The 13,359-nt window shown below is 36.4% G+C and overlaps 1 protein-coding gene across 10 annotated transcripts in view; it reads left to right on the forward strand.

The window, feature by feature from the left end:
* Nucleotides 1-13,359, forward strand: part of C29H10orf67 (chromosome 29 C10orf67 homolog) — a 144,464-nt gene that overhangs the window by 65,092 nt on the left and 66,013 nt on the right. For all 10 annotated transcript variants that reach the window (XM_023632273.2, XM_070255547.1, XM_070255544.1 and 7 more), the window contains one exon: nt 3,427-3,492. In XM_023632273.2, coding sequence (XP_023488041.2) covers nt 3,427-3,492 — 66 coding nt within the window. The remainder of the gene's footprint in view (nt 1-3,426; nt 3,493-13,359) is intronic.

Here is a 13,359-nt window from a genome sequence, read left to right on the forward strand (position 1 = left end):
AAGTTTGGCTGCGTATGGCCAAGGAGAGGTAGGGGACGAGTTGAGGGGGACAAGGGGCGAGGGAGGAACTTTTTAAAAGATGAAACTAGAGTATTTGTAAATGATGTCGATGGAAAGAAGAAAAGAGGGTAAAAGTACAACAGCAGAGCTAACTGATGAGGACATCTAAGGAGGCTGGAAGGTCTGGGTAATTGACACCCCTTGGAAACTTGGTGGCGCTTCTTTTCAGACCAAGGTATGATGACTCAACACACAACCTTTTCTTTCCTTCCACCTCTCATTCCTTTACTTTCTCGAAACCTGCTGTGCAACCTCCCACATCTTCATCCACACCACTGCCTCAGCTTCTGAGGCTCCCATCTGGCCAGTCCACTCTATTCCCCAGCTCTGCCCAGGGACTACCCTATGCTATTGGAGACAAGCCAATCCTTGCCTTTTGTTGACAATGCAAGGGAATGGGGTTTTCACCCAGAGTAGCTGTGCCCTCCCTCCATCTGTCATTTCACTCAGATGTAATGAGCACCGTTTCTTACTACCCACCACAGCTCTTTCAAGCTCCACAACTTTTCTCAGTTCCCAGATTCCGTTCCTCTGCACTGCTTCCTAATTCACAGAGAACACAGCGGACACTGCATGTTTTTCACCTCGGCACTTGCTCACTCACTCTGTCACATTGCTTACCTTCACTCCTCTTTACCAGACAAGGGGACATTCTTCTTTGCCTTCACTCATCTTTCCACCCATTTGCCTGACTCCATCTCTTCCTTCCTCCTTTTCATCAGCTTCCTCTTCTTCATCAGCCTCTTTCTCTCTTGTGCCTTTAAAACTTTAGCTCTAGCCTCCAGAGTCAAGCCATCATCCTGGGTGGTGGCCATTGACCCTGACTACCCCTGAAGCCATTACCATTCCCTGCTCTTCAAATATCATTTAAAAGAAATCTGTATTTACCAGACCCTTCTTTACTCCCCTGCTGCTAGTTTTTCCTATTGATAATGTCACAATGAGATTCATATTGCCCTCAGTCCTTTTCAATCGTTTTCTTTCTCGAATTTTCTGTTGTATATGACAGGACCACACCCTATGTCATAGATTCCTTCTGCAGCAATGCTTGCTTCTGATTTTTCACACACTTCTTCATCCCTTCTTAAAGAGTATTTGTCAGTGGCTTCTCCTCCATCTTTGCCTTGAATGCTATTCTTGGGAATTCTATTAATCCTTGGTCTTTGTTTTCTCTTTGGCTGACCTCAGACTCTCCCATAACTGGCACACCTGCTTGCCAGTGGCTTCCAAACTTTTCCCTCCAGCTTCCTGTTTTCCCTGAACACCACATCTACAATTTCAGCTCTGTCCTCGTCCTCAATGTCAACGTCACATTCACTGGAAAGACTTTTTTGACGGTCCTCTTCCATCCCCTATGGTTATTCGGGGCTCTCTCAGCCCTCCCTCATACCTCGGACTATTTGCTCCCTTGAGGTCACGAACTATGTCTTGTTTATCTTTATGTTCTTAGTTATCAGCCCTCTAAAATAGTTGGGGTAAAAATGCTTTACGAGTTCATCAAACTCAGTGTCAAAACTTGAACTCGTTACCTCTTGAATCTGGACTCTGCTGTGTTCCTCATTAAAGTTAATGACATTGCTGTCTATCCAGAGGAACAAGTGACAAATCTAGAGTCATTCTCTACTCTCTCCTTCGTATCTTCTATCTAGTTGGTCACTAGTAGATTTCCCTTCCAAAATTTACCTCAAATCTTCTTTCTCCGCAGCAGGGCCAGACTTTGCTGAGCTCCTCATCCTTTCCACAGACACTTACTGAGGTTCCTGTCTCCATTCTCACCCGTTTTCAAATCCAGCTTCCACACTGCTGCCATAGTTCCCTGACACCTTGATTTTATGTGCTGAAACCTTCAGTGGGTTCCCACTGCCTTCAGTATAAAATCAGGCTGGCCAAAATATACTGGGTGGTTTTAGCAACAGCTAAACACTTTCACGTACGCTGTCTCAAACTCTTTTCAGAAGAACTCTGAAGCAGATTTCAATATCCTAATTTTACAGATGAGGAAACTAAGACTTGAAGTATAGAATTAACTTACCCACACAGCAACTAAGGAGCAGAACTTTGACTGGAACAGACTCCGGTTCTCCACATCACATCACTCTGCCTTCCAGTCCTAATTGTGGTGAGCAAGACCCCACATGACGCCTCCTGTCATTTCCCGCTGTTCCTCTCTGTGTGCTCTCTGGGTCCCACATCATCAAACTTTTCCTGGTCTCTCCATTCCTCCATGATTCTCTGCCGTTACTGTGCTGTTTTGTTTGCCATTTCTCTGCCTTTCTCCTTCTCCAACTTGTTGAACTTCTACATATCCTTCAAGACCCTTGCCAAATGGCACTTCTCCTGTTAACACCAGGTATGTCATATCCTATTATAATTACAGTTGCCATGCCATATGGATTTTTATGGGTTTTGACTGCCTGAAGATTTGATTTATTAACTTTATTTTTCAATGTATTATAGTCTTTTTTTTTTCACATTGCTCTCCCACCATACTGTGGATGCTCCAGGGGAAGGGATCTGTTCTGTCCTACCTCTTTTTTTTTTTTGCTGAGGAAGATTAGCCCTGAGCTATCATCTGTGCCAATCTCCCTCCACTTTACATGTGGGATGCCACCATACCATGGCTGACAGAGGTGTAGGTCGACACCCAGGATCTGGGCCCACGAACCTGGCCACCAAAGCAGAGTGTGCCAAACTTAACCACTACACCATGGGGCAGGCCCCTGTTCTGCTTCATTTTTATACGTCCATAGTCAAACAAAATGCCCGGCATCTGAAAAGTGTTCCATATATGATTATCAAATGAATGAATACATGAATTATTTGAATCGAATGGATATCAGAACTAGGGGTTGAATGTTATCAGTGTTTATAACACACCAATGACAAACAATCATTAAAATACTGAGGCAAGTCATACGAGTACAATGGCAGTATGTGCTTCTGATGGCTATTTTCAATTGATCTGACTATGGCTTGATATGCTTATAAATATAGCACAAAATCATAAAATAAGAGAAATGGGTCATATAAAGAGTAAAGCAAAATTGCTCTTTTTGACAGACTAGGACTTGCTTTATTATGTACTGATGTCACATTTTTTGGGGGGGGTGGCATGAGGAAGGTTGTAAGTAAATTGGCATTTCATATGTGTATTTTGCTTGCTTATATAATAAAAATATAATGATTATATAATAATATATTAGAATTACATGATAATCTGTAGACAGTTAATTTTTCCTTTCATCATATTGGGATCTGTTTTTCTCCTATATAGAATCAAAATACATTTCACTAAATTCTACTGAGGGAGAATTTCAAGTGTTCTGTTCTCATCTTTAATCAAAATGTAATATTCTTCTCTTTCAGTTAAGGGATGGTAGAGACAGACTACTGTATGAGCTTGATTTTGAAAAATCGTTAGTTCAAGACATGGTAAGGTGATTTACATTATTTCCTAATAAGTTTAAATTCAGGAATTTAATCCTGGAAGCTTTATAAATTTTGTCACTGTTTACTGTGAAGTATTCATTTCACTTTTGTCAATAATCTAAATGCATGCAGAATTATAAACATTTTTAAGAAAACAATCTGAGTAGTGCTATAATAAATATGCTTGCTATATAAAAGAGTCTTACATAAGAAACAGTATTACAGTTTAAAGTAGCGTACAAAATTTTTGAATTTTATTATGGAGATTAAAAAAGACAAATATGAGAGCCCAATATTTTGAAGGATTTGCTATTTTTAGTTACAAATTGCCATAAGTGACAACAAAAAAAGAGCCCAGCTAGAAATTTTGGCATTCTGTGTTAGTCTCATAAGAAAACACTGCCTTTTTAATGTTCTTTTAAGAGAACTTTCCAGACGGCTGGTCTTTTATTTTATCAGTTGCCTCCCCACCCCTCAGCCCCCCGGCCCACCCCCCGCCCAGCTTATGGTGTTGTACTTGAGCTTTCAACAGATCTTCACTAGTATGTCTTTGTTACAGTAAACTGACTGTGTTTATTATAATCAAAAATAAAACACAGCTTGACTTGCGTTCTAAATGTGCTTGAAAAGAATATGATACTGTTTCGAAGAGAAAAGGTTGTTCGTAGGAAATCAACACCACTTCAGATATTGAAACATTCCCTTTTTTACAGCTTGTCACACTTTGTGCCAAGTCATGACTGTTTCCCTAACTCTGTTTTGTTGCTCTCAGCACCATGGGTTTTGGGTTCCTTGTCATAGAAATTAATGCAAAACAATGCTCCGGGACTACAATAAAGCCTTCCATGAAACCAACTTGGGAATGCAGGCAAGGGAAAGGATGCTGGTTAGCTATTCACAGGGACCGTGTGTGAACAAACACGTTATTTGGAACCCTTTACTTTTAAATACCTGGCACATGAAAATCATCTCCATTATTTGAGTATACTCTGTCGATTTCTTCTGCCCCACCCCCTCCCTCTTCTGTCATTCCTCCAAAGTCCAGAAGTTGCTTCTGAAAACAGACAACGAAATGTGCACATTGTCATTGAAATTGAAAGTGTGTTTATAGAGTGGGGGCAAATGTTATACTGTCAGTGTGTTAGCAGCACTAGAGAAGAAATTAAACTACTTCATCAGTGCGTGTGTGCCTGTACTGTGAACAGACTGCATGGTTTTTGTATTACTTTGCCTCTTTATTTGGACGGTAAACAGCTAACCGGTGCTGTTATATTGCCCACAGGGCAACCAATCATGTTTTATTTTTTGTTTAGAAGTTTGTTGAGCACCACACTTGTTGCTAAGCAGCGAGATCTCGCATCACAAACCCCACAACACCAAGCTCAGAGCTAGTTTGGGGGTTCATGTTTTCAGTAGAGGGATCATGCACAGGGTTCTTCTTGCGGCCAGGGTTTCCATGGCACACCTTGGGGCCCAGTAAGGTCACTATTTGGCACCCCCTCCCCCCGCCAAGGCATTCTGTCACTCACTGGGAGGGAGGTTGGCTTTGTGACTGCTGAGCTCCCTTTGTTTCTTGCCATGGTGCTTTCTTCCAGAAATGAAGATTTGCGATTGTGCCCAGATGGAGGAGTGGGAGAAGGTGGAGCTGACCAGTCATTTTGAAAAAATTTAAAAACTTTCTCATGAAGGTTTTTGTTCCATGCTTGTCTATTACTGTTTTCCAATACAGTTTATTTTCTGGCTTATTAATAGCTTAGTTTAAAAAGACAAAGAGCTGGTAGTAAAAAGGCACAATCACTAAGTATAGGTAAGTGAGGAAATATGAAGCAATTGTAGCTTTAGATTGGACTTAGGGAAAGCATATGAAATAATTTTGTATCTTCCTGTGATGACTACACTTAGTGGCTTTCGTTTGTCTTTTTTAATTGAGATTTAATTGCCGTATAACATTGTACCTTGTACATATGACACATATAGGTGTACGACAAAATGATTTGATATAGTATGTATACATTGTGAAATCAAAATGATTACCACAATGTCTAGTTAACATTGATCACCACATAAAATTACAAAAAATTTTTTCTTGTGAAGAGAATTTTTAAGATTTACTCTCTTAGCAACTTTCTAATATACAATACAGTGTTATTAACTATAGTCACCGTGCTGTACATTACATCCCTAGAAATCGTTTTTTAAAGGAAGTTTGGACCTTTTGACCCCCTTCAGCCACCACCCACCCCCTGCTTCTGACGACCACCAGTCTGTTTTCTGTATCTATGAGGTTTTGTTGCTGTTGGTGTTTCTTTTAATATTCCACAAATAAGTGAGATCATACAGTATTTGTCTTTCTCTTTCTGACTTATTTCACTTAGCAAAATGCCCTCAAGGTCCATCCATGTAGTTGCCAATGGCAAGATTTCCTTATCTTTTATGGCTGAATGACATTCTATTGTGTGTATATATATACACACACACACATTTTCTTTACCCGTTCATCCATCTATGGATGGGCTGCTTCCATGTCGTGGCTACTGTAAATGATGCTGCAGTGAACATGGGATGCAGATGTCTTTTCTAGTTAGTGTTTTTGATTCATTCGGATAAGTATCCAAAAGGGGAATTGCTGGATCATATGGTAGTTGTATTTTTAATTTTTTTATGAACCTCTGTTTGAGGAAACTGTTGTAGGGAAAACCACTGTTTTCCATAATGGCTGCACCAATTTACATTTCCACCAACAGTGCACAAGGGTTCCCTTTTCTCCACAATCTCGCCAACACTTGTTATCTCGTGTCTTTTGGATAATAGCCTATCTAACAGGTGTGAGGTGATAGCTCCTTGTGGTTTTGATTTGCATTTTCTTGATGATTAGTGACGTTGAGTACCTTTTCAGGTACCTGTTGGCCATTTGACTATCTTTGCGAAAATGTCTACTCCGATCATCTGCCCATTTTCAATTAGATTATTTCTTTTTTTGCTATTGAGTTGTATGAAATTTTCATGTATTTTAGATATTAACTTTTTAGCAGATATATGAGTTGCAAATATTTTCTCCCATTTGGAAGGTTGCCTTTTCATTTCGTTGATGGTCTCCTTTGCTGTGCAGAAGCTTTTTGGTTTGATGTAGTCCCACTTGTTTACTTTTTGCTTTGTCACTTGTGCTTTAGGTATCATATCCAGAAATATAATAGACAGACAAAATAAAGAATACATTTGTATTGTTCAATTTATTTGAAATTCTTGAAAATGTAGTGACAGAAAGCATATTAGTGTTTGTCCAGTGATGGGGCAAGCGAGTACGGAGGGCTGGATTTCAAAGAAGCATAAGGAAATTTTGGGAGTGACGGATATGCTCATTATCTTGATTGTAGTGATGATTTCACAAGTCACAGAGTTGACAAAGGGTGAGTATCCAAAAAATACAAATACTTCCTAAAAATCAATTTAATAAAAGATATACTATCCAATAGAAAAATAGGCGAAGAGTTGAAAAGTGGCAATTCAGATGAGGAATGTACAAAAATATATCCAACCTCATTAACAATCAGTGAAACAGATTAAAACCATAAAGGAACCAAAAACCATAAAGAAACCACAGCAGACTGATGGGTTAAAAATAAAAATGAAAGACTTACAATACTAAGTGTTGGCAAAGTTGTAAGGCAATGAGAACTTTCCTATGGTGGCAATGGGAGTGAAAGTTAGTAGAACTAATTTTGACAATTGTTTGGCAAATCATCTATTAATGTTTGAGATGAGTATACCTAGAACAACGCGTCACCAGGAGACATTTCATGAATGTTCAGGGAAACATGGTTGGGAATGGCCCCAAATTGGAAGCAATCCAAATGTTCATCCAAAATAGGATGAGTTAAATTAGTTGCGGAATGATTTACAGTGATATGTAGTCATATGGATGAATCTCATGAACAATATTAGGCAAAAGTTGCAAAATCCAAATGAATGCATATAGTTGTAAAAAGATTGGGCAAAAACTATTCATGTAGTTCCCCACACAATCAGATTAAAGGAGAAAAATTGTATGATATTGTGCATAGAGGAATGCAAATTCTTTGAGAAAGGGTAACATTCAATCACATATACACACACAGAGAGCACCACCTCTCAGGAGAAGTCGGAGGAAACCTTTTTATCTTGCTAAGGAGTAAAATCTACAGCAAACACACTCCATGATGAAACACAAGGAGCATTCTCTTTAAGATCAGTACGAGACAAGGTTGTCTACTGCCATTTTTTAGTTATTTTGGAAATTCTGAGCAATGCAGTAGAAGAAGAAAAAAGAAAGCAAGAGGTATAAAAATTAGAGTGGAAAAAATAAGACTGTTTTATTTGAAGATGATGTGATTGTCCCCTTAGACAATCTCCCCAAGACACTGACCACAAATTCTTGGAATTAACAAGATTGCAAGATCAATACACAAAATCAATTGTATTTCAATCAAAAATTAAGAGAAATGGTAATTTATAAAAATTTATAATCAATTAAATAGCAATAAAAATTACAAAGTGCTCTTGAATAGATCTAACAAAAATTAGTAAAAATTCCAATGGAAAATAATTATAAAACTTTATTGAATGAGATTACCAAAACTAAATAGATGGAGATGAATAAGCAGGCAATATCATAGAGGTATTAGTTCCCACCCAATTAATCTATATATTCACTAAAATTCCAACCAAAATTGCTACAAAGATGTTCATGGAATTGACAAGCTTATTTTAAAATTTATACAAAACAGCAAAGGGTCAAGAATAACTAGGAAACTCATAAAGTAAAATAAATGACATGATGGAGTAGGGAGTAACTTCTCCTGTAAGTTATTAATATAAATATAAGGCAATTAAGATATGATACTGGGACAGGAGTTGACAAAGAGACCATTGGGACAAAACAGAAAACCCAGGAAGAGAACCAGACATATCTAAGTGCTGGTATATGTCATCACTACAGATCAGTGAGAATAGGGTGGAATTTTCACTGAAGATGCTTGACAATTGATTCAAACAATTGCCTGAAATGAAATTGGATTCCTACCTCAAACAAAACAAATCCATTTTGTATGGATTAAGGATTCAAATGTAAAGAAAAAAATCAAAGTTGAAATTATTGCTTAACCAAGACACAAAATGAAGTATAAAAGAAAAATTTAAAATTTCAACTGTATGAAAATTAAGAGCCCCTTTTCATCAGAAGACTCCCCCAAAGAAAGTAAAAAAGTCCAGCCACGAATTTGGCAAAGATATTCACCCTGATTGTATATTTACAAAGCTAGTTTCAAGAATATATGACTAGTTCCTCCAAACTCATAAGAAACAAACAATCCAACAGAAAAATGGACAAAAGTCTTTAACAGGCACTTTACAAAAGAGGAAACTCAATGACCAATAAACATGAAAATGTGCTTGATTTCATTAATAATATAACAATACCAAGTGTTAGCGAGAATACGGAATGGAGAGAATTCTCATAAACTAATGGGAACTATGTGTATTGGTACATAATCTTTGGAAGACAATTTCGTGTTGTCTTCTGAAGTTGGCCATTCTCTTAAGGTCTGACCCAAAGTTCCACTCACAGGCATGTAACAATCACCTAAAAGATCTTCAGCACGTGTGCCTGAGAGAACATGTACAAGAATACTCAAAGCAACATTATCTATAAAGGAAAAAAATTGAAATTGCCCGGATGTCCATTGACAGAAGCGGATAAATGTTATGTTATATTCATACTCTTGAATACCATACAGCGGCGAACAGGAATGAAGTACCATATCCTGTATCAACACAGGGTACTCTCAGAAGCAATGAAACAAACAGATTGAGGAAGAATACATACATTATAATTTTTTAATAAAGTTAAAAAATAAAGCAAAATTAAATTTGTATATTGTTTAGGGATGCAAATGGGGTAAAACTATAAATCTATAAAACTGATGAAAATTATCAAGAAAAGAAAAGGGCATTTCAAACACGAAATGAAATTCAGATTAGTGGTAACCTGGTTGGGAGGGGGTGGTGGTAGTAGGATTGGTGACAATTACCCAGGGAGCTTCAACAGTATTGGTATTGTTCTCTTTCTCAAGTTGGATGGTCATATTATTAGTATGTTTTCTAATTTACACTTGCATTGCACACATCTTTTGTATATATCCAAAAAATTTTTTAAAATTGAAGTGTTTTAGAAGCCCATTTTCTACCAGAATGTAAATGCTTGAGGGCAAGATTTGTGTATTATTTACTCTGAGATCCTAGTGTGGTGCCTAGTGTACAACACTGCTTAAGACGTGCTTGTTGAATGAGTGATTGATTTAGTGGAAAGATCCAAATACCAGCAAATTAACATATTAATAACTCCACCTATCTTTTCCTCCCCTCCCGTCTCGTGTTGAAGGGTTGTCCTCCATCCAGTTTCCACAGTTTATTTCCCTCTAATCTTCATCAATTTTCCCTTCCTACCCAACCGTTCTTTTCTGAAAACTGGTATGTTTGAGCATCTCCCATAATTAAAAGATGTTCTCTAGCTATAAAAACATTTCTCTCTTCCTCTTCACAAACATTTCAAGCATTGTCCATCTTCTCTGTCTCCACGCCTTATTTCCTAACATCTCTTCAATCCACTGTGATCCAGTTTCCTTGTTTACTGAAACTGCTCTTAGAAAGTCTCGTATGACCTTCCCGTTACCCAGTCTAGTGGCCACTTTTCCATTCTCACCTGACCACCACCCTATCTTACTTACTACAGCTTTATCATAAGGCTTAAAATCAGGTAACAGTAAGTCTTCCAACTTTATTCATTTTCAAAATCATTTTGAAAATTCTAGATTTTCTGCAATTTCATATAGATTTTAGAAACAGCTTGTCCGTTTTTACCAAAATCCACCACTTAGCGTGTTATGATTAGGATTGTGATAAATATATAGATCAATTTGAGGAGATTGACATATTAACATATTACTAGTCTGTCATCAAATCCGTAAGCATAGTGTATATCTCCATTTATTTAGGTTTTCTTTACTTTTCATTACCAGTAAGTTGTCATTTTCAGTGTAGAGCTCTTGCACATTTTTTCTTAGATTTGTTCCTAAGTATTTTATATTTTTGATGCTATGGTAAATGGAATTGTTTTCAGATTTTATTTCTAATTGTTTAGTACTGGTATTTAAAAATACAATTAATTTTGTATTAACTTTGTATCCTGCAACCTTGTTAGATTCATTTATTAGTTACAATAATAATTTTGTAGACACCTTAGGACTTCATATGTAGACACTCAGGTCTTCTGTAAATAGAGACAGTTTTACTTATGTTGTTTCTGATCTTTGTACCTTTTCATTCTTTTGTGTGTGTGTGTGTTTGTGTGGGAGTGTGAGAAAGATTGGCGCTGAGCTAACATCTGTGCCAATCTTCCTCTATTTTATTTGGGATGCTGCCACAGTGTGGCTTGACAAGTGGTGCTAGGTCTGTGCACGGGGTGCGAACTGGCGAACCCCTGGCTGCCAAAGTGGAGCACACGGTCTTAACCACTATGCAACCAGGCCGGCCCCTTTACTTTTTATTACAATGACCTCCAATACAATGATGTATAGCAGTGGTAAGAACAAGTATTCTTGCTTTCTTTCCGATCTTAGGGGGAGTGTAGTTTATTATTTCATCGTTAAGTATGATCTGGCTGTACATTTTTCATGGCAGTCGTTTCTCAAGATGAGGAAATTTCCTTCTAGTCCTAGATTTCTGAGAGTTTTTATCAAGAATGGCTGTTGAATTTTTTCAAATGCTTTTTTCTGCAGCTATTGAAATGATTATTTTTTTTTTCTCCTTTATCCTGTAATATGGTGAAATACTTTGGTTCTTGAATGTTAAAGCAATTTTGCATTCCTGAGATAAGCCCACTTTGTCGTGATCTATTATACATTTATATACTACCGTGTTCAATTTGCTAATAGTTTTGTGAAGGACTTTGAAATCTATAGTCTTAGGTATATTGGTCTCTAAATTTTCTTTCTTTTTTTCCATGTGTTTTTGGCGCTTTAGTGTTAGAGTTAGGCTGGACTCATAAAATGAGTTGGGAAATACACCTTCCGTCTGTATTTTCTGCAAATTTTAGTGGTGTTATTGAAAAGATTTGGTGTTATGTTTTTCTTAAGTGTTTGAAAGAATTCACCAGTGAAACTATCTGGGCCTAGAGTTTTCTTTCTCTGAAGGTTTTTGATAATAGACTTATTTTCTTTAGTAGCTATAGAACTATTCATACTTTCTATTTCATTTTGTGTCAGTTTTGTTAGGTTGTATTATTCAATTTGTCCATTTAATTAAATTATGAATTTACTGGTATGGGTTTTTCCATAATATTCCCTTATTGTCCTTCTAATATCTGGAGGACCTGAAATGAAATCCTCTTTCATTCCTGATATTAGTAAATTATGTTCTTGATCAGTCTAGTTGAGCTTTATCAATTTTCCTGATCTTTTCAAGAAATTAGTTTGGGCTCTATTTTCTCTGTTGTTTGTTTTTTTAATTTTATCAATATCTGCTCTGACCTTTATCCTTTTTTCCTCTTCTACTTACTTTTAATTTATTTTACTCTTCTTTTTCTGCCTTCTTAGTGTGGAACCTTAGGTAACCGACTTCAGACTTTTTATTATTTTTAGTATGAGCAATTAAAGCTATTCGTTTCCCTCAAAACACTATCTCATCTGCATCCCACAAATTTTGATATCCTGTATTTTCATTCAGTTTGGAATATTTTCTAATTTCTAATTTCCCTTGTGATTTAGAACTGTGTTGCTTAAATTATAAATATTAGTGATTTTTGTAGATATATTTTTGTTATTGACTTCTAGTTTAATTCCATTGTGATCAGAGAACATTCTCTGTATGATTTTAATCTTTATAAATGTATTGGCAGTTATTTTATGGCCAAACAGCATATAGTCTGTCATGGGACTGTATTCTATATACTTGAAAATAATTTGTATTCTCCAGTTCTTGGGCGTTATCAATTAGATCAAGGTAGTGATAGTGTTTTTCAGGTCATCTATGTGTCTTTAACTTTTTTTTCTATTTCTATCAATTGCCAAGAGGTGCATGTTATTTATTTCTCCCTATAATTTTGCCAATTTTTACTTCATGTTTTTTAAAGCTCTGTTATTAGGCACAAACACATTTATGATTGTTATGTCTTCCCATGAATCAACCCTTTTATCATGATGAAATGTCCTTCTTTATCTTTAGTAATTCTTTAATTCTGAAATCTACTATACATATTAGACATAAATGTAGCCCCTTGAACTTTCTTATGTTTGCATTGTGTATCTTTTTTCAATGCATTTATTTTCAACCTCTCTGTGTATTTATATTTAAAGTGCTTCTGTTAATACACAGTGAATAGTTGGGTCTTGCTGGTTTATACATTCCAGCTATTTCTGCATTTAGCTAGATTGTTTAGTCCATCATCATTCAATATTATTGTTATTGATAGGATTGTATTTAGGCCTACCATTTCGCTATTTGTTTTTTGTTGTTTTTCTTCTGTTTATTCCTTTTAATACATTTTAGAATTTCACTTTAATTTATCTATTATCATTTTGGCCTTTTGCCTACCTTTTAGTGATTGCTCTAGCAATTATAATTTACATCCTTAAATTTTACAATCCATTTAGTGTGAATGTTGGGCAATTTCTTGTAAAATATAGAAACCTTGCAAATATATAGCTTTGTTTATGAGATTTATTTATTTTCCTGTTCTTTAAGTTAGAGCTGTCCAATTATTATATTGACAATGTTACAAGTCGTGCTTTAAACAGCCTTACACGTTTGAAAGACATTAGGTCAAAATGGTCTTATGTA

The sequence above is a fragment of the Equus caballus genome, chromosome 29 (assembly GCF_041296265.1).
Source record: "Equus caballus isolate H_3958 breed thoroughbred chromosome 29, TB-T2T, whole genome shotgun sequence".
In the NCBI taxonomy this organism is placed as follows: Eukaryota; Metazoa; Chordata; class Mammalia; order Perissodactyla; family Equidae; genus Equus; species Equus caballus.